We start from the raw sequence: 21,498 nt of genomic DNA on the forward strand, positions 1-21,498 counted from the left end.
AACATTACCTATTGCCTTCAAATGCAGAATATATATTGATTTTCCCACTTTCTTTGGCCTATGTAGGCCTGCAATTTAAATGCAGTAGCATTTTTCAACCTGTTTCCCAAGTTCTACAAATCCCATATTTCCCAGGCAGAACAGTCAAAGGCTTTTTTTGGCTGGGAATTAGAGGACCCATAATTCAACATATTGGAAGGCCACCAATTTTAAAGAATTTTACCATTTGTATGGTATGGCCTACATTTAATTTTTCTCTCAAAGTGCTGTACAATATTGATGTAAATTGTTCATTTCACTCAGTTGACAAGAAAACAGAGAAGAATGATTTCTAGTTTAAATGTGGTATTTTTTTAAAAAAAAAATGCCAGTCAGTCAAATACTGATAATTTATGAAACATATAGGAAATATTTTCAAACATAATTTTCTCTATTAAAAAAAATGTTTATTGAGTATGTACAAAATTTCTTTCACAATCTGCTTCCTGTGTTGTTTGCAGAAAGCTTGATTTGAATCACTGGAATTTTCCCATTAAAATGTATTAATCATGCCTAGGTTAGGGACAATTAACCATCCTTATTATATTAAAGAAAAAGAGACCCAGGAGACAAGACATATTAGGGAAAGTTGCTGTCAAAAATTGTGTTAGAAAAAATACATAGAAAATCAGATATAGTTAGAGAAATGCCTGCAAATACACACATGTACACACACAACACACATACATTTTCATGTAGAGTTTTTTTTGACAAAATTTCCCCCCAAAATGGAATAAGTTAAAATTTGAATAATGAGAAATTAAGAGGACCAAAACTTGACAAATTTGTCCACAAAGAATTAAGGAACACTTGGAAAAGACTGCATTCAATTTCTCTCCAGCTGAGGAATCTTCCTTTTAGCATCTGTCTCATGTTTCCTCTAGTTGGAGATATGCCCCAAGGAGGCAGCAAAGTGTTGCTGATTTGCATTACTTTCTAGATGAGAAGGTAGACTAAAGCTATTACTGAAAAGTCTGGGATAAAATCTTCCATTTGCTGATAGAAGCAACTTCTGATTTTAAAAAAATGCTGAGGTTACAGTTGTGAAATAAAGATCACAGGACATCAACGCACTGCCTCATATTGACTACACCCCGAATTGCAATTAAGCCCTTGCAATTCAATTCATTAATCCCGCAACCCTATTTTAATATTTCTCAGTTCTGCTTTGATTTAGGAAAACTAAAAGGACCTAGCAAAAGCTTTATGCTAAAGTATTACATGGATTGTTTTAAGAAAGCATGATGTGCAAATATGTCCCAAGAAAGCATCACAGATTCTACATCGCATTGTGGATAGAGCTGCACATCAATTGAAACCCCAAGCAGACCACTGCATTTGCTGATAGGAAACACCCCCCCCCCCACCCACCCCAAATAACAATTTGCCAATAGGAATAGAAGTGTGGTACTTCCTGAGAGAAGCAAAAGAGCTGTTGAAAGCAAGCAAATGGGTAGAATTCAGTCAGATACGCCTGCTGTAAAGCAGGGATCTCTTGGGAGATTATCTGTGGTTTAGAAAGGCTGCTAACTTGGTAAATTTAACTTTTTATAATAATTCCTAGTTAGATTGTTGCTTCTCCTTCTCCTTTTATTCTTTCTTTTTTCTTTCCTTCCCTTTTCATAACAGCAGTCTTTTCTAACTAATCAATTTCTATCTGCTTTCTTTTTTGCTGTTCCTATTGTAAGGAGAGAAAGAATAGCAATAGCAATAGCAATAGCAGTTCGACTTATATACCGCTTCATAGGGCTTTCAGCCCTCTCTAAGCGGTTTACAGAGTCAGCATATTGCCCCCACAGTCTGGGTCCTCATTTCACCCACCTTGGAAGGATGGAAGGCTGAGTCAACCTTGAGCCGGTGAGATTAGAAATATATGCACTGTTTCTTTTTGTAAAGTGTGCATGTGGAGAAAGAATATTTAATATAACATTTATTTTATTTTACTTATTTATTAAATTTATTTGCTGCCCATCTCTGTCTGAAGTGACTCTGTGCAGCTTACAGCATAAACATTATATTAAATGTCTTAAAAATTAAGTGAATTTGGAAAAGGAGCACTTTTGGAGCAGTGGGTTTTTTATTTTATTTTTATTTTACTAATGGTGAGAACAATCAACCAGTGGAATGACTTGCATTCAGATGTTGTGGGTGCCCCATCACTGGAGGCTTTCAAGAAAGACTGGACAGCCATTTGTCTGAACTGGTACTGTCTCTCCTGCTAGAACAGGGGGTTGGACCAGATGAGGCCCCTTGAAACTCTATTATTCTGTGTTAGAGAACTAAATATGATCTTTGAAAAGTTTTGCTCTGTCACATTCTTGGCCAGAGAACCTAGATGGTTGATTTTCTCACCTTTCTGAAGTTAAAACAGAAATTATCTAATTCTCAAAGTCAGGACTCCTTAGTCATTACATTAGTCATGGCAGTGCACTGAAAAAAGTCCCAAGCAAGGAATTTTCTCATTATGCCTTTCCTTTGGGTTTAATTTAAGAGATTAGGATATTGCATCACATTGGAGATGATAGTCCTGCCATGACTAATTGCAGATGATTGTGCAGAGAAAAGCAGGAAATCCATGAACACAGTTTTGGCCATTTCACAACCAAGTGAAAGAAAGTGACATTCCTCCCATCAAGACTTCTTCCCAAATCTTCTCAAATTCTGGGAAAGAACACTAAAGAGAAATTCTCTGTTAAGAAACTGAATAGGGAATGAATGCAGGATAATTTATCTTGTTGTCATTATAAAAGTAGGACTTCTTAAGTGTCTGTCACACTTTCTAACCTTCATTTGCAGAAGTAAGAAATGTGAGTCTTTTAAAAGTGGAAGTGCCATTTCACAAGAGGTGGAATAATGCCAGAAGAGTTTTTACTTTTTTTACTTTTTTTTCTTGTTTCTCTTAGTTTCATTTGCTGTTCCAAACACCAACAGATTCTGAATCAGAAGTTCACACACACCCTCATTTTTGATAACTGAATGATTCAAGTAATCCATAATTAGCCTGCAAAGGATTTCAAACAACAACAACAACAAATCATTAATTCAGTGTTACCTGTCTTTCTCTATCCTTTGTTTAACATTTACGGTAGTTTTTTAAATGTCAAGTCTCAGATTTCAGATACATGCCTATCAAGTGATTGCATGCTTGGCTGGCAACCAACTGTTTATTGCTTCCTTGGGGGAGTGGGGTACTTTCAGGCATCCAGTTTCAATACTTACAATGGTTTTTCTCAGTAAGTGGCAATTATATCAAGCCATATGATTTATAGCACATGTGGTCAAGCAAAACAACCTTTCTTTACCCAGTCACCTTCCAGGTCTGTTGAGATTGCAACATATGCTAGATAAGATTTATTCTGAATACATCAGAGAAGGGCATCAGGTTAAGAAAGAGTAACCTATGGAAAAATACATCATTTAAAAGCTATTTTTCACTGACATCTTAGCATGTGTGATTTTTTGTATGTGCAAAAGCAAAAAGTGCAAAGTACAAGGTGAAACATTTCTCAAAATGCTTAAATATATCCTTCCTTTCTATGCTATTTTTGAAAATGGATTTTTTCTAGGCAATGCCATCTTTAAAACCATCTTTTATAAAAGTTATCCATATGTATGACTAAAATGTCCACAAAGGATCAAACTAGTTGTGAACAATAATTTGTCAGAATATTTGCCAAATAACAGGAACTAAAATAGTGGCACTAAAATGGTTTCTGAGATGGATGGTTCCACATTAGAAGTTCTAATTACCTTTTTAGTGATGTTGGATAATTGTGGGCAATTGTGAATATAGTTGAAAAAGTTCCCTTTTTCAACTATATGGAATTTATTGTTATTAATTTTATTTATTTATTTATTAAATTGGTTTGCTGCCCATCTTGCTACAAGATGAATTGATGTTGCTGCACCAAGAAACTTCATTACGTGTGACAGTTGCCACATGGAAGAATTTAGAACCAGTGCTACATTTGGTAAACATTGATGTTGAAAATGTTGTTCACACTTGTGGCTTAATTTTTGTGTTTTAGTTATGCCAGTTAATCAGACTATTATGACCCTATCTTAAAAAAACCTCTTCCTCTTTTTATCTTGTTTTTATGAAAGAGACTTCTAAATGCATATCCATCTTGATCTATTGACATTTTATACTTTTCAGAGGAAATGATGACGATTCAAAATGAAAAGTCCCCCTTTCCTTCAGAAGATAAATGGAAAGTATTCATACTGACAGGAAATTCAGGAACTCAAGCAAATGTCACTCTCTGGATATATGGAGACAAAGGTTCTGTTGGACCTATTATTCTTGGCAATGACAACAGAGAACAACTGTTTCTACCTAGAACTGAAGATGCATTTCAGGTAACCAATGAAAGCTTGGCTGGATTTTTTACCTACAATTCATCTTCCCTTTGATGTGGAAAATACCTTCTATAAACTTTCTACCTGAAATAAATCTATCTAATGTATTTGTGTTCAGTATGAAATCACAATATAGCAAATGGCAAAGAGATCCTTTCCTTTTCTTCCCATCCCACCCTATTCCATCCTTTCAGTGGTGAAATTCATTTTTTTACTACCAGTTCTGTAGGTGTGGCTTACTGGATGTGGCAGGGAAAGGATACTGCATACTGTGTGTGTGTGTGTGTGTGTGTGTGTGTGTGTGTGTGTGTGTGTAGATAGATAGAGATGAGAGATAGAGAGACATAGAGATATTGCTTAGCAGCGAGCTGGCCTGTGGTGAGTTGGCCATTGTAAGTTGGCTATGGCGAGTTGGCTGTAGTGAGTTGTCCCATTCTCTTTCTGTGAAGCTGTTCATTCAGTTCTTACCAATCCAGGCTCTGATCTCTTCAGGGCATGCTGGATGGTGAAAGAATGCAAGCAGAATAGAAACCAATGAAACTAGTTTGTTCCTGGGTGGTTAGATAATGTATTCTTCATCACAACATCTTCTGTTTTAAAACTCAATATTTATTATAAACTCAATATTTATTATTATAGCAACATCATCTCCATTTGACAGATTCTCCCTTTAATAATTAGTCCTTCACCCCAATTCTCTGTATCTGGTGAAGAATACTTAATGTCCTATTTTCCTGATTTTCATTTGTCTGAGTTTATGAGAATTTAAGGTTTTCACAGCCTTTAAAGATTACATGTCATTGTTCCTTCAAAGTCTTCCTGCTTCATTCTCTTTGATTATTAGAACCGAGGTGGCGCAGTGGTTAAATGCAGCACTGCAGGCTACTTCAGCTGACTGCAGTTCTGCAGTTCGGCTGTTCAAATCTCACCGGCTCAGGGTTGACTCAGCCTTCCATCCTTCCGAGGTGGGTAAAATGAGGACCCGGATTGTTGTTGGGGGCAATATGCTGACTCTGTAAACCACTTAGAGAGGGCTGAAAGCCCTATGAAGTGGTATATAAGTCTAACTGCTATTGCTATTGCTATTAGGAATCTTGAGTTCAAGCTGCATTAGTTTCTTGCAAGATCTGATAAGGGATCATAAATGAAGAAAAGGATGAAGGGAGGGATTGAATTATCTAGTTCAAGATGGGAGATTAATTTTTGAACATGAATTGAATCAAGAATGAAAGCTTTAAGAATGGCTTCAATGCTTTCTGATCATATCATTGTCTATCTATATTCCATATTCACACATTCCTTGGAAGTATTTGCCAAGGAAGATTATCTTTGCTATCTAGCTAGTTCCTATAAATGATAACACACTGAACTAGATGGATTTCTAATTTGGTTAAAAATAAATCAGGTTAATGGCTTAATGTCATGTATTAACTGGATCATTTTGCTGATATTGCAGATCCTAGTTAGCACCAAGTCATAACATGGTATGACATGTGAATCTAGTCTCTGTATTAATAATCAATTACCTTAGCTCAATTAGTCAGCAATATTTTAATTATATTTTCTCAATTACTAAATTTCTTTAGTCTCTGAACATACAGTCTTACTTTTGAACTCTGATTTGTATGGTTTCAATATAAAGAGTTTATAAACAACATATCCTATCTGACTCTTTCAAACTGTATTTTCAGAAGATACCCAAAGTATCGTCTGAAAGTATCTTCAGTAGCACCCAAAGTGCATTTTGTGGCGCTGCACTTTGATATTCACAGAGCAGCAACAGTTTTATGCCACCCGGCAGGCTGTCATATCCGTATAGGAATGAAACTGAGCATAGTGACAAAGGATTATCCTTATTCAAAGTATTAGAATGGTTTATCTTGAATAAGTAGAGGAATATAGAAAATCACCTCAAATAGGGAGAGAAAGAGAGAATTGTTTTTGTTATTTTACATCATGTGATTTGATATTTAATTTGCATTCATGTGATATGTTCAACATCTACTAAGCAATTTCTCCATCATTGTCATGTTCTTGGGGGGTGGGGGTGGAATACATAGTAAGACATCAAGTACCAAAATAATTTGATTTATATTAAGGTCTATAATTTAACATACATAGTGTAGGCCTACATAGCTCTTTTTGTACTGCTTCCCATTTATAAATCAAGGAAACATCTGTTCAAAAATTTAACTCTCTATTTAAGTGTATTCCAATAGAAAATGTTTATGGAGATTCTTAGGTCGTGGTTGTCCCAAAGGTATTATTCAAAAGGCAAATAGACTTTCTTGTTTTTTTCATTGAAAACGTTTCGTTTCTTAGCCAAGAACTGAAGAAGCTTCTTGGATGAGAACTGAAATGTTTTCAGTGAAAAAACCAAGAATGTCCAGTTGCCTTTTTAACAGCACCTCTCAATATTTTTTAAAAATAAATAATAAATAATGTGAAGCATAGTAAATAATAATAAATAATGTGAAGCAGAGCAAAGCATCGTCTCTAGCATGCTTTTGAACCCTACATGGAGCTGCAGAATTTTTAAGGAAGAAGTGGGTGTCTATATTTGACCGCTATGCTTGGATGTGTGTTCAGTTTCCAAGGAAAATGTAAGAAAGCGGAGGGAGGGGAGAAGTGGACATTGAGGGAATAGACACAACTCCACTGTCAAGCATCCTCAGGCATGTTTCTTCTAGGAAAAGGTATGTTTTGTTGCCATTTGTGTTCATCATGACATTTTGGGGTGGAAACATGCCCCACACCCACATGTTCTTAGAATTCCTAATATGCTCATTGTCTGCTGTGTACCAATTCCACTGCTATAACTACCAATGTAGTTTACCAGGATATTGCCATTGCCCTGGATTACAGAACACTAATATGGAAGGATTGAAATTTATTTAGACCTAACAATCTAGCCATGAATACAACATACAAAGCAATAGCTCTGGTTGGTTATGTTGTCTTTCCCATTAATTGATATCAAAAAAATCTTAAAATGGAAAAGGCTGAAAGCGGTCAAATTTCTGATCATGTCAAAGCAGTTGGTATAAAACCAATAAGATCTCATTGGTTTCCAAGTGATTAAAATGAGATTATTTTCATGAGATCCTTCAGATTATTTGGTATAAAACTGACAAGTAAAGGTTTACTGAATTTATATTGTTATATAAAATGCATTGTATAGAGAACCAATAGAATGAAAGAGATGGTACACAATGCTTCCTGGGTATTTTAGAAACAGAAGTTTAGATGGAGAGAATGCTTTAATATTGAAAGCAAGTATTGAAGATTTAATTCTAATTAAAATCAATACATGAAATGGACTGACAAAATGTCAGAGGCATTGTGGTGGTGGTAGGGGGGGGCTCAAGTAAAGCAAGAAATATTGTATTGCCAGCTCATTCTGCCACCTTGTCTTTACAAATTGTATAAACTTACCCTGCTTTCTCCCCTTCCCCAAGGTGTATTAGATGCTAGTACAAATAAAATCTAAGGATTACAAATATATTAACACAGGCTGTATTTCAAATTAAATTTCATAATTTGTCTATATATGCTCTAATACATTTCTTCTTAATTAGTTAATATCCTAATCAAACAATTTCTTAATTTATTACACAGCTTTGTCTTCATAATGTTAAATTGTCTGATCCATGCCCATTTAATATTAGATTGTTATATACATGTAGTGGAACATCTGTTCCCTGAATCTCAAATGATACAGAAAGCAATGACTGTACTAAATATAAATACTTCACTTTATGGCTGATTTAATGCATTAATAGATCACATAATCATTTATACATGGTGAAGAAAATGTATCACTGTATATATGACTTCATGAAAAAAACAATAGTGATGTTGTTACTGCTCATGGAAATAAATATCGGTATGCATGTATGTATGTATGTATGTATGTATGTATGTATGTATGTATGTATGTATATATACACACACATCTATCTATATATATCTATGTATATCTATATTTATCCATATTCATATATCCACCCACCCACCCAAACCAACCCACCAACCAACCCACCCGCCCACCCACCGATCTATCTATCTATCTATCTATCTATCTATCTATCTATCTATCTATCTATCTATCTATCATCTATCTATCTATCTATCTATCTATCTATCTATCTATCTATCTATCTATCAATCATCTATCTATAAATGCACATGCATGTCTACATTCATATCAAATAGTTCTTTATACAGTTGCATGGGTGGTTGGTCTTAAGAAGGCACTTTACTTCATAGAGAAGATATTGCTTTGATGTTAGTAGAGGTACAATGCTTTGCTCACTGTTGTGATCATGGAAGCACATCCTATGGGTGTTTTGCTCTTTTTTCTAGAAAGCAAAGGATCTCATCAAAGATCAACCCAGTCCTAGCATATAAATCACAGGACCTGCATGTGGCAATGATTGTGCCACGCTATGTCCATCTCTCTTTATCTTTTTATATAACATGACTATTTCTTTGTGACATGTTGTATCTGTTTTTATTTCTGACTATTCAGGTTGAAATGAAAGATATTGGTAACATTTACAAAATCAGAATAGGCCACGATGGATCAAGTCAATATGCAGACTGGATGTTGGAAAAGGTCAGGTTCCTGGTACACTTTGCAATGTTTCTTATTCCTTTTCACTGAATATTATATGTTAGAGCAATTACTCCATCTCGTGGCCTCCTAATATGTTGAGACCTCTAGGAATTTAGAAAAATGATATAGTACAGCTAGAAGACAATAGCTTAGCTATTTAAACAGATACATAGATGTTTCTTTTTAAACAAATGAGCAAGAAGTTTTTTTTAAAATAGCCCAGAATTATCTTGATGCAATATGAAATATTGCTCATCAAATTATATTATCATATAGGTGCAAGCCATTTGCTGAAGACCTGGCTTGGAGACACAGTGGAGCAGTATCATACTGGAGTTGGTTAATGGGTCAGAAACTTCTCATCTTTCTACCTGCTCCCTTCCTCTCAATCTTTTAACTGCAATTTTATTTTTGATTGTAATTTTTAAATATATTTATATTTTAATCATTACAGCTTCTAGTGTTATAATCTGCTCAGAGTTGCTTTGAGGTTGAATGGCAAATAAAGCCAATAAAAAGAAAAATAATAAATAAGTAAATATTCACACAGGTGTGGACTTTCTAAAACAAGTTTAAGATTAAAATCTCATTTTATTAATACATTCAATATAGATTATCTTCTTCTACCTCTTAACCTGGCAAAATAATTACAGAAAATTACAGAAAATAATTATTTTCTTGTAAATATATGTAGATTGACAAAATGGGGTGCATTAAAATAATGGCTAGTTTTTTGTCTTGTCTAAAAGTTAGGGCAGGTCACAGATCCCTTCAGTTCTAGCCATGCCAGCTGGAGATACTAGATTCTATAGTACAGTATGTGGAGGCCCTTAACTTTCCCACTTTAGTTCTAAAGAGCTTTTATCTCAGTGCAACTATGATCCCATTTTATTGTCTTTTGCTCACAAAACCAAGTAAATTGATTATTTCATTAGAATACCTGTATTTGCTCTGCAGTGCAGCTATTGGAGAAGTAGATTGGTCTCTTGCTTAATATCCTATGCAGAGTTGTGTTTTATTCTGTAAGTTTAATTTACAAAGAAAAACTTTTAATAAGAAGTACTCTAATAGCAATAGTTGCCACTCAGGACGTGTACTGTTAGAAATAGAACACTCAAAATGGAAGTGAAAATATTTTCAGTCCAACTCTCATTATTTCAGAGATTCTGTTATTTTTCTATTTTGTTGATTCATTTTTCTTTAGTATTTGAGTCCAAGTTCATAAATATGGTTTCTGGATTTGAAAGGATGACCTTCATTCAAAGGAACAAGTAACTTACTGGAACATGGCTTTGTTTCCTGGTATTTTAGCTATTTTGTGTATATCAGCAAAGAAAGCTGGGCTAATAAGGATAAAGCTTTAGAACATAAAGTATGAGGTTTATTTCTGCAAAAGTCTTTTATATCAAATTGAAAATGTTCAGTGTTAAAATTCAGTTTAAACAAATTAAATCAGAGACTGCTTTCTGAAGTTAACTATAAGAAAGAGGTATGAATAATTTATTGGTTATTCTAAGTTTTCATTTTACTTTATTTTATAATTGTGCTGCAATTGTGGGAAGATTCGGAAGTAAAAATATTTCCTGTTCTTTCTTTGATAGGTAACATTACAACATATGAAGACTGGTAGAATTTTGAAGTTTCCCACAAACAAGTGGCTATCCTGGAATGAAGGGAATGGAAATAGTGTGTGTGAACTTTCTGCTGCAGAAAATGGAAGAAGCCTTTATCCAAGTAATCAGTCTATTTTCTATCCAGGAAATCCAACAAGCCAAGATGATAGCTGCATAATTGAAGTCCTGTTCCTTTTATATATTATTCACATATACAACATACTTTTAAAAGATGCAGGTCTTCACTAATGAGATCTTGGCTGCTCTTTTTATTTTTTTTAAAATATCCTTTCCCCTTCCATGGTTGAGCCTACTTTTGACAAAGAAGTATAAATATGTGAAAAGTAACACAGTGTATTGTCCTACATCCATGATGGTGAACCTATGGCATGCATGCCAGAAGTGGAACACAAAGCTATCTCTATGGGCATGCGAACCATCGCCCATTGCTCTTCCAGGTTCCAGTGCACTGGCCAGCTGGTCTTCACATGCACAGGAGCACTGGAAACTGGAATAGCAGCCACCTGGGGTGCATGTGCACTGGGTGGCTGCTCTTCCAGTTTCTGGCATCCACATGCACACCAACCACCTGGTCTTCTGGTTTCTGATGTGTATGTTCATGTAAAGACCAGCTGGCCCGTGTGCATGCACATGCTGGAAACCAGAAAACCATCTTCCCAGTGTGTACCTGTACACTAGGTGGCTGTTCTTCCGGTTTCTGGCACATGCACATGCATGCGCTCCCATTTCAGCACTCAATGCTGAAAAGATTTGCCAACACTGTCCTATACTGAGCTAGCTTTAAAACATTTTGAGCCCATTGTTGCTGGCCAAAGCTTACTAAAATTCCAACTGGAGTTCCCAGGCATATATCTACAATTAGGCATTAAACCTGAACCTCTTTTTGCCAATTGGTGTTCTCTCCGCCAGATTATAATTTCTGCAAGTATCTTGCTTCCATGGCAGAGATTAGGTTGTCCTTTACCCACTTACCTGGAATAAGGTCCATTTCATTTAGAGGGATCTAGTTTTGAATAGAAAGCTTTGGAACCTATGTTAGAGGGAGTGAAATAATCTGGATCCTGTTCTCTGCACTCTCTGGAAATTAATGGGGAATGAGTGGTGGTTACCATGTGGTAACCTCTTTCCTCTATGACCCCCAAAATGTTGTTTTTAAGCACCTTTTAAGATTCCCTATTTACATTGGCTTTGCCTAGCCTTTAAAGTTTGCTCATCCCCCATGAATTGTTCCTTGCTTTTAATGGAATTTTTACATTTTGCTTTCAGTTCCATTTTTTTCTCTTGTTTTATACCCATATTTGATTGCATTGTAAGCCACTTTTCTATTTTTTTAATAAGAAGAAAAAGGGAAATGAGCTTTGTTTGAAGGAAAAAAAAACCCACACTTTTTTCTCTTTACAACTAACATGCCTCACTTCTTCAACGCTTCTACAAACAATGTGTTTCTCTCCTAATGCAAAGTCATTTTGACGTTTTCCTTTTGATACCTCCTTTGGTAGTTCCAATAGTTTGAAAATTGTTGTTCACATTTATGACCCTTTCAGTCAGATAATGAAAGCACCAAAAGAGGCTCCTGCACATACTGTAGTGTCTCTTCTGGTTAATGCAACTATCCAGGAATGGAAGTGGTACCCCCTCCAATCCACAGTGAATCAAGTGTGTATGAAATGAATTGCCTTAGCAAAGTCAGTTATGACTACTTCAACACAAGGATGCAGCACAAGTCATGGCAATGTGCTATATGTCCTATTATAGGGAAGTTGCCCATTTTTGGTGCATAAAAATGGTGTCATTTGTGTGATGAAACTATGACACATGTGATATCATTCTCCTCATTTGACTCCATGCAGTTTGTATACCTCTAATTTCAAATAACAATTATGAGACTTTATGTTAAACAAATACTGTATTTGACAGTAAATCTAACACGGAAATTTGTTTGTATTATATACATTTAAGTCATTGATGTATTTTGAGCTATGATTCTCTTTTCCTAGTTGTGAGTTATCAGGTTTATGTATCTACTGGGCATCTGGAACACGCTGAAACCACATCTTCCATTTATCTGTGCGTATATGGAGAAAGAGGAGATTCTGGTTTGAGACTTCTTGCTAAATCAGACCAACCTATAAAATTTCAGAGAGGAATGGTAAGTATGCCTAAGTAATACATTCATAATACATAAACTATTTATCTATAAGTTAATTATAGAGAAACTAAATGTGACTTTATTGCAGAACATTACATCAATTTTGAAGGAAATGGAATCAAACTTCAGACTTTAAGTCACCATTCAATTTACCTATATCTTGTTACATCTTATAATATATTCTGTTCTGTACAATATCTACATCATAATCTATTTACGGTATATCTAAATATCCTGTTTTCATAATGAAAAATTATGCCTCCCTCCCAACTACCATTATGAATAATAAAAAACAGGATTCTAAAAATATATTAAGGAAAATAAATGTTACAGCAATAAAAAAGAAGGAAACATGCAAAAATCTTTGAGCAAGGCTTTCGATTTGAGATGCTTAAATGCAGGCATGTGGATTATGGAAATGTGTTGAATATGAGATAGCTATACTTTTGACATTAGAATAAATTGTGTTGATTACTTGGTTATTGACTTCTTGTGGTGTTAACATCTATTGGAAAATATTAGGTACAGAGACTTATCGAAGTGTGACATAGTTGGCATCAGAATTACTAAAGTACTTCTAGGATATTATCCATAGTTCAAAAAATTTGCAAAATAATGCTACTAAGTGGAAATTTAGCATTATGAGTTCACTATTTCATGATATTTCTGATGCCCTTGGTCCTTCTTTTTCAGTCATTCCTAATATGTATAGTAAAATATTACATTCTTATGATCTTGTACATGATTTTGGTTCTAGCAAGGGTTCTAAATAGCTACTTAACAGTAAGTACAACATTTTGTCCCACTTGCAGTAACTATTGTATCGCTCATTATTAATCATCATTACTGTTCTACCTTATGTGTATCACATTATATAAATTGAAACATTTCAAGAAGCCAGATGTGAAAGGGCATTGTCCATACTAGCTAGAGGCTAGAGTCCTTGAACTTCAGTCCTTTGAACTTATTTTAATACATTTATCTTGAACTTCATTGACCAGAGATTTTGGTGGTTTGATTATGATTGGGGAACAACAAATAGTCAAGGATAAGTCAAATAATTGAGGAGAGAAGGGAAAGGAGAGGAGGAAGGAAGGAAGGAGAGAAGAAAGAGAAGAAAGGGGGGTAGGAAGGAGGGAGGGAAGGAAGGAGGGAGGGAAGCAAGGAGGGAAGGAAGGAGGGAAGGAAGGAGAGATGGAAGGAGGGAAGGAAGGAGGGAAGGAAGGAGAGAAGGAGAGAAGAAAGGAGGGAAGGAAGGAATGTAGGAGAGAAGGAAGGGGTAAGGAAGGAGGAAAGGAAGGGGGAAAGGAAGGAGAGAAGGAGAGAAGAAAGGAGGGAAGGAAGGAAGGAAGGAAGGAGGGAAGAAGAGAAGAAAGGAGGGAGGGAAGGGGGAAGGAGGGAGGGAAGGAAGGTGGGAAGGAAGGGGAGTAGGAGAGAAAAAACAAGGGAAGGAAAGAGGGAGGGAGGGAATAAGAAGTAGGACCGTTGTAAGATAAGATGGATCTATGGGATGGTAAGAAAGCAATTTTCAAGTATATTGTCAACTGTAGGGAAAAAATTGTTATAAATACATATTATTAATAACAGTTATGAGATTATATAATTGTGAATGTATATATGAAATTGATAAAAAAAATAAAAAAATTGAGGAGAGATCTATAAATATAAAGAGGTAGGAAAGATGGTTTTCCTAAACACTATTTCAACACTAAGCTTATGATAATCATTGTTTATTATTGTCTGAATTAATATCTCTTCCAGATTGACATGTTTGAAATACAAGCTGTGTCACTTGGAAATCTACAAAAAGTGCTGCTGTGCTGCAAGAGTGATAACCAGTTGCAGGACTGGTACTGTGAGAAAATAGTCATCAGAGAATCTGGGAAAGAAAACATTTTCATCTGTCAAAGGTTGTATTTGATTTTTAAAAGAAACTTGCCAAACAATTTCTTGATTCCTAAATTGGCAATATCATGCCTTCATGTTGCCAGTTATATAATTTCCTTGATTTTTACTTCTATTTCTTGCAATGACACAAGAAATAGCATCAGCTAAATTAAAAAAATGTATCCAAACTTGATTCATTCGAATGACAAAATCACTGAAGATGAGAAACACTTTGCTTTCCTGTTACAGATACTGCAATTGGGCTCAACTTATACGAAATGCAAACTACTTTTACAGAGAGAATACACAAGTTGTATTTTCAAAACTCAAAGGAACATTACTGTTTCCTCCCTCTCTTAATTCTGCTTCCCCCTGTAATTCTTATTTTTTTCCCCCAGGTATCTAGTTGCAGGATTTCATAACTTTCTAGAACCTAGAAAACATGCCAAAAGGAAAGGATTCCCATGTCTTTAACTGTTGTCTAATAGTGGGAATAGGAACAGATATAGAAGATAATGCTGTCTTCTGCTTCCTGATACCATTTTATATTCTCATTCCAAGCACAATTCCTACATCTGTTATTTCACTCAGTGCTGAAAGTGTAATATCAATTTAGTTTTAATCGAGCAATAATTCCTTTATTTTAGAACTAGAATGGTATATAAAGTAATATTCCATCTCGTATTGATTCCCTGATTCTTTGTGTAATATTGGCCAGGTGATTCACGGTTTAAGGAATTATTTAAGGGAACTTCATACCGTATTTTCTAAATGTGTACCTGGCTTAAATCACCTGGTAGATATTTTTGAATACCAGAGTTGGACCACACATCTTTTCCACTTTTGTATATGTGCTCTTTAAAATACTAATAACAACAAGTATTCCACTTAAAGTCCAGGGCTGAACAAACCTAATGGGTTCTTAATGGTCTATCAGGATTTATCAAACATATAAAACAGCCTTTTTTGGGTAGAAGGCATATAATTGCATTGATGAAGCAAGACAGGCATAATTCTAGATGCAGCCAGTTTTTCAACATGAGCTTACCATCCCCTAGTAAATGAGCATCCATTTCCATTTTTCATTTCCTGCGTATAGTGGAAGACCCAGTGTTTTCTTTAAAATGGAATGTGAAATCTTAGTCTTGTTTTCCACTTTCCAATCTATAGATGGACATTTTTTTCTCACTTCAAAAACACCTGACTTAAAAATAACTGCTTCATATTTTGAACATCTATTTCTTTTGCTTTATTTTTAGATTTATGAGGTATTTTTTGTTTTAGTTCTGTTATGAAAAGAAGTACAATATTTAGTATGTAAATAATTATGATAGTAGAATAATACCTTTATTAAGATCAATCAAATTAATATGTGTTGACAAACTCATTGGGTTGAGTTTTCAGTTCTCCAGAGCTATTTATCAGGAAGGTTAGTATAAAATCAAACCTTGCTAATTTAGTTTCTCCTAAAAAAAACTTTTTAATAAACACCTTTGCTGTCTTCAGTCTTCTCTGATGTTGTTTGAACTGGTTACTTCACCTGCTACATAGTATGATCATATCTCTAAAGCAGACATAATTCTTTGCACTTCCTACTTTCTTTTCCTTCCCCTATCCTGTTCTTCCTTTTGTGAAGATGATGCCTATATGTTTTACATAATGAAGGAACATATGAAATATCTCTATGTAGGAATCTGTACTAATCCCAGGTGTATGTACCTTAAACCATACTTTAGCAATGGTGTAGAAAAAAACCCTTAAACGTCACATTATTATGATCTTCTGAAAAAAAGTCAAATTTCTACTTGCCAACTCATGTGATTAAAATATATAATTTTCTCTTTTGCAAAATTTATTCTAATTTTCATTACCTTTCTTTCCTGAAATTAATACTTTACCTTTCTACAATTGAATGATTACAACATGACGCTGTCAAATATTTTGTGTAGCTTTTTTATTATCATGTGTTAAAAGCTTTGCAGAACATCATGTAAGTCTTCCTACTGAAAAAGCCATCCCGATTAGATTGTTAGACATGGATTGACATAATAAACAAGGTATTTTTTTATCTTTCCTTCCTTCCATTAATTCTTTCTTCTCTTTTTCAGATGGTTGCCATATATGTCTCAAGGAATAATCCATTCAGAAATAGAGCTGTTTGTCCAGGGTAAATTATATAAACAGAATTTGGAGGGATATTGAATTTCTAAATGCAATATTATGGGCCTAGCACTATTGAATTACTATTGAACAAACGTATTGGACTGTTCATCTAAATTGTTCAATCATGAAAACCAAATACAGACATAATGATCAGGATTTGCTGAATCTGTAACTCCCTATTCTCCATACTACCATAAGGCTTCCAAATATGGAACTTTATGGTTGCATGGGAGGCCGTATGTACTCCCACTGTACTATGGAAGTACAGTGGTTATAGGCTCATCCTTGTGCTATTCTGCCAGTTTCATATGAAGATGCTTCATTATTTTTGTCCTCATGATGTTTCCTTCAGCTTGTCACCAGTTTACCTCAGATTTAGTCTCAAATTAAGCTTCTCACATTTATAACATTTCTCCTCTTCTTACAAAGCTATGCAATACAGTGCCTTTGTAGTAATTGTGGTGATGCCACAGTCAGGGAGTGGGTTCTGCCCAGTTCCCATTGATTTCATAAGGCTTCTGTGGATATCCCAAGTCTCTGGCTCCTGATTTCATGATCAGTCTGCTGTTGGAAGCAGGAGAGTTCAATTTTTTCAAACTCCTCCTGAACCAAATACCCATTTATTTTCACTCTTCCTTACACTTTTTCTAAACTTGACAGTTGGTTGCTAAGGCTCAAAGGGGAAAGGAGGCAGAAAAACTAGGGCAATTTATTTAGCCCCAGTTCTCCAATCTCATGGATCTGATTCCCTTGTTTCTCCTTCCAGAGGGATCTATGAGATTTGAGACTGGCAGCTATATAAACACACACACACATACACACCTTATCTTGCTTCTCTTGCCAATCTGCCAAGCCCCAGGCAACCTTGTGCTTGATCCACAGCAGATGGTGCTGCCTCGTAAAGCAGAATAGCACTTCATGCTTTAGCAGGCAAAATCATCCCTGTCCCCACATGGATATCAATGGGGAGTGACATCTGTCTGATATAGCAGCAGCTGCATGGAATAGTATGAGATTTCTTCTCAATGAAACAGTTGAGCACATCCTTCTTCTTCCATGCATCATTTGGCTCAGGACCAGTTTCTGACAGGTAGCCTACTCATCTGTCAAAACCAGCTCCTTGCTTTGAGAGAGCAATTGGTGTTTTTTTTTTTAACCAACAGGTTAAATCTACTAATCACTTTCCTTAAGTTGTCCTATTCCATGAATAAAATTATTTTTATTTTCTTGGTTTGTCTCGGATGCAAATAAAATTAATACTGTTGTATTGTTGTGCATTAACCATGTGAGAATGGCAGTGAGGCAGTTCCACATATTGTATGTTGGTATTCTTTGCATCCATCTCATGGATTGAATGAAAGGCCATTAATACAGACATGATAAACAGTCCTGCAAATTATTCAAAGAACAATAGAAAGCTGGCTGCTTTTAGATTTTTCAAGTGTGGCAAGCTGGTTTGTGAAAGATATCTTTTTCTTCTGCAGGAGCAGAAGAGTTAATATCAACTTAGCACCTCTTCCCTCCTTCCACATTTTATTGTAACCTGACAACTCTATTATTAACTGTACTGCTATTTTATTTTTGGCAGAAATGCAAATAAATCATCAGTTGAAAATGCAAGAGGAAGAAAATGGTAAACTGTTCTGCTGCTTTTTCTTTTAATCAAGTTTAGAGATAACTGAAATCTGTGGGGGTGATGGTTCTGTGAACATCTTTGCCTCCTTTTAACAGACACATTTTCTGGACGGAGGAACATTATGGAGAGTAATAAAGGCACTCATATTATAATATCTCTTTCTCCACAACACTTGTTAAGAACAAAATTCCTGCTTTTATTATTTTGAATTAGTTCTTTCATTATCAGTTATCCAAACCTGTTAACTATTCACAAAGGTAATTTGTATTGAAGACATTTTTTCTTTATTCTGGCAATGTGACTTTGGTCTCTCTTCCTGATGTGATTTCTCTTTGATTGGCATTTTATCTTAGATAAATGTAAAGAGGAAAAATGTGGTTTATAGCAAATTATGCACCCATCCACAGTTAAAAGAATCAGAGGGTATGAAGATTTTGCATACAAGAGGGAGGGAAATTTATGATCCAGTTAATTTGGATCCTTTAACTATGACCATTGCTAAACTTCACACTTGATGATTAGCATTTTCTAAATGTGTAGAAACATTTAGATTTTTTTAAATGAGTAGAAAACTATGGTGGCATTCACAATATAAACACTGACACACATTTGAAATAATTTTAGTCATGGTTCTTACTTTCGGAGTGCAAGTTGTAAATGAAAGAACATATTTGAGAACAGGGAGGGTTAATTAGAAATTTGGTCTCGGTCAATTCTAGCTAGAGTCAACTACTTCTGTAGCACAGTGGTCTCCAAACTTGGCAACTTTAAGACCTGTGGACTTCAACTCCCAGAGTTACTCATCCAGCAAAGCTGAGAGTTGAAGTCCACAAGTCTTAAAGTTGCCAAGGTTGGAGACCACTGCTGAAGCACACAGTGGGAGAATCATGCTGAGGATGTGCCCTGTGCTATATAAGATAATATACTTCCAATTTCTAGCATTGGTTCGCTTATTATAATATTCTGATATTATAATAGTGATTTCATACCTCTCCTACCTGTTATTAAAGCTATCAGTACAAGAAAATGATTAGGACATTATACTATCAATCCTAGTATGTGTATATTTATTAATAAGTCATTTTGTGTCCCACAATAGCCTTCAAGGTGGCTTACAATTTAAATCATTAAATAATATATTTTACCCATATATTGAAAATATGAAAGAATATGAGATAAGCTACTAAAAATTTTAATTACATGACACTTTAAAATAGATATCCTTTTTTTCAAATATGTATGATTTGATCACACAGTTCTGTGCACGTTCTCTTAGAAAAAAATATATTCCCACTATTTGGCATAAATTATTTCCAGGTAAATCTACACTAGAAAGCAATTGATGTTGCATTGAAGACCGTTGGGTCATCTAATTCTATCTGCTCTTAAAACATTATCAAAGCATAACCTTAGTTTACAGTATTTTACCATCCAGTATTTTATCCCATCCCTGAGCACCTGCTTTTTCTTTTAAGCATTCGATTGTTCCTGTTTCCTAGGCTTAGTGATGCATTGTTTGCAATAAAGCTGGTACTGCACAGCTCTCCAGGCACTAGGTAGTTACTGAGATAAAACTGCTCTGTCAGTGGAACTCATTTTAATTTTGTTTACCTGCAGGAGAAGATTGGAAAATCACTATAGTCACTGGAGGTTTTGAAACAGCTGGCACAACAGCAACTGTGTCCCTTTATGTTTACGGAGATAACAAGGCTTCAGGTCCTCTTATACTGGGATCTGGAAAACACCAGCTGTTTAATCCCAACAGTACAGATACATTCCAGGTACAATATGACTTCATACAAACAATGAAGAGTAGCTGAGTTATTCAAAACAGGTTTATTCTAAGGTGAATAAGTGACAGACATTTATAATGCTTCTATTGTAATGATTTCAATTCACATTTCATTGTCTCAGTGGTTCATTGAAATAACATGTAGCATTCCTGGAAGAACTGAGTGATATGCATATTTATGGCACCACCAATCATACTAAGAATAGTTACTAAAAAGATAGCTAAAGTTTGGGAAGATACTAAGCTACTATTACTGTATATATCAACTTTACTTTTCCTTTCTGATGCATATACTGCGGTTATTTACATGCTATAAAACAGAGATTGAGTTGTTGCACACAACTTGGCCTGCTTCAAACCATTGATTTCAAGGTTTAACATTTCAGCCTGCCAAATAATTCATAGGACTCTTTATCATGTCCACATTAAAGTCTTTGAGTTCACAGTAAAATATACTAATATAAAATGCGCTACTCCAATAAAGAAGTTTTATTCTGTCTCAATACTGAGACCAGTGATTGGTACAATAATGCAAGACAATGACTGGGAGAAATCCAGGTTGTTTTCCCCTCCTACCAAGAGTAACTTACTGTTGAAGAAATGATCATAATGTGTGATAGGGCTATGCGGTGGGGAAGGCTTGTGCATGATGATACTTTTCCATGCTAGAAACCTTGTGCTTTTTCTGAATAAGAGCTTTGACTGCATCTGAAACACCACTAAACCTGGTTGGAAAAAAAGTAGTTAAGATGACAAGTAGTATTCATGATTCATGATGGCTGGGGCTTTATCATGTTAGTAAATAAATGTGGATGCTGTTCTTCCCCCCATGGTAATGAAACCAGTAAGAAAGTATAGCCCTGTAAATCTCTTATTTAGAAGCAGCTTCAAAAAATTTAGAACACACTGATTTGGGGCAGGATGAATAAAAAAAGCTGGTAGAAGTTGGTTCTCCTCCCTGATTTAAATCAGCAAGAGCACCAGTCCCCTTTCTGATTGGTCTAGCATTATTTGAACTCTTTGTTAAACATGTACTTAAAACAAGTTTGTTCTTCCAAAACAGCTACCGTCCATCCAACCATTATCCACGTAATGTTTTAATGACTTAATGTTGCTTTCCTAATGCTAGATAGTGTTAGCAGATATCTTCGAAGAAGCCAGATATCCAGACTCTCATGCAATCCAAGCCAAAAGCACCATAAACACCACTAAGGCACTGCT

General features: G+C 35.2%; 1 protein-coding gene across 1 annotated transcript in view; it reads left to right on the top strand.

The window, feature by feature from the left end:
- The window catches only part of RP1 (RP1 axonemal microtubule associated), a 211,589-nt gene that overhangs the window by 47,095 nt on the left and 142,996 nt on the right, over window positions 1-21,498 (top strand). Inside the window, 8 exon segments of the mRNA XM_032222943.1 lie at window positions 4,241-4,398; window positions 8,930-9,016; window positions 10,618-10,750; window positions 12,648-12,799; window positions 14,561-14,709; window positions 16,795-16,853; window positions 18,438-18,482; window positions 20,103-20,266. Of these exon segments, the coding sequence (XP_032078834.1) occupies window positions 4,241-4,398; window positions 8,930-9,016; window positions 10,618-10,750; window positions 12,648-12,799; window positions 14,561-14,709; window positions 16,795-16,853; window positions 18,438-18,482; window positions 20,103-20,266 (947 nt within the window).

This window comes from Thamnophis elegans, chromosome 8 (genome assembly GCF_009769535.1).
Source record: "Thamnophis elegans isolate rThaEle1 chromosome 8, rThaEle1.pri, whole genome shotgun sequence".
Taxonomy (NCBI): domain Eukaryota; kingdom Metazoa; phylum Chordata; class Lepidosauria; order Squamata; family Colubridae; genus Thamnophis; species Thamnophis elegans.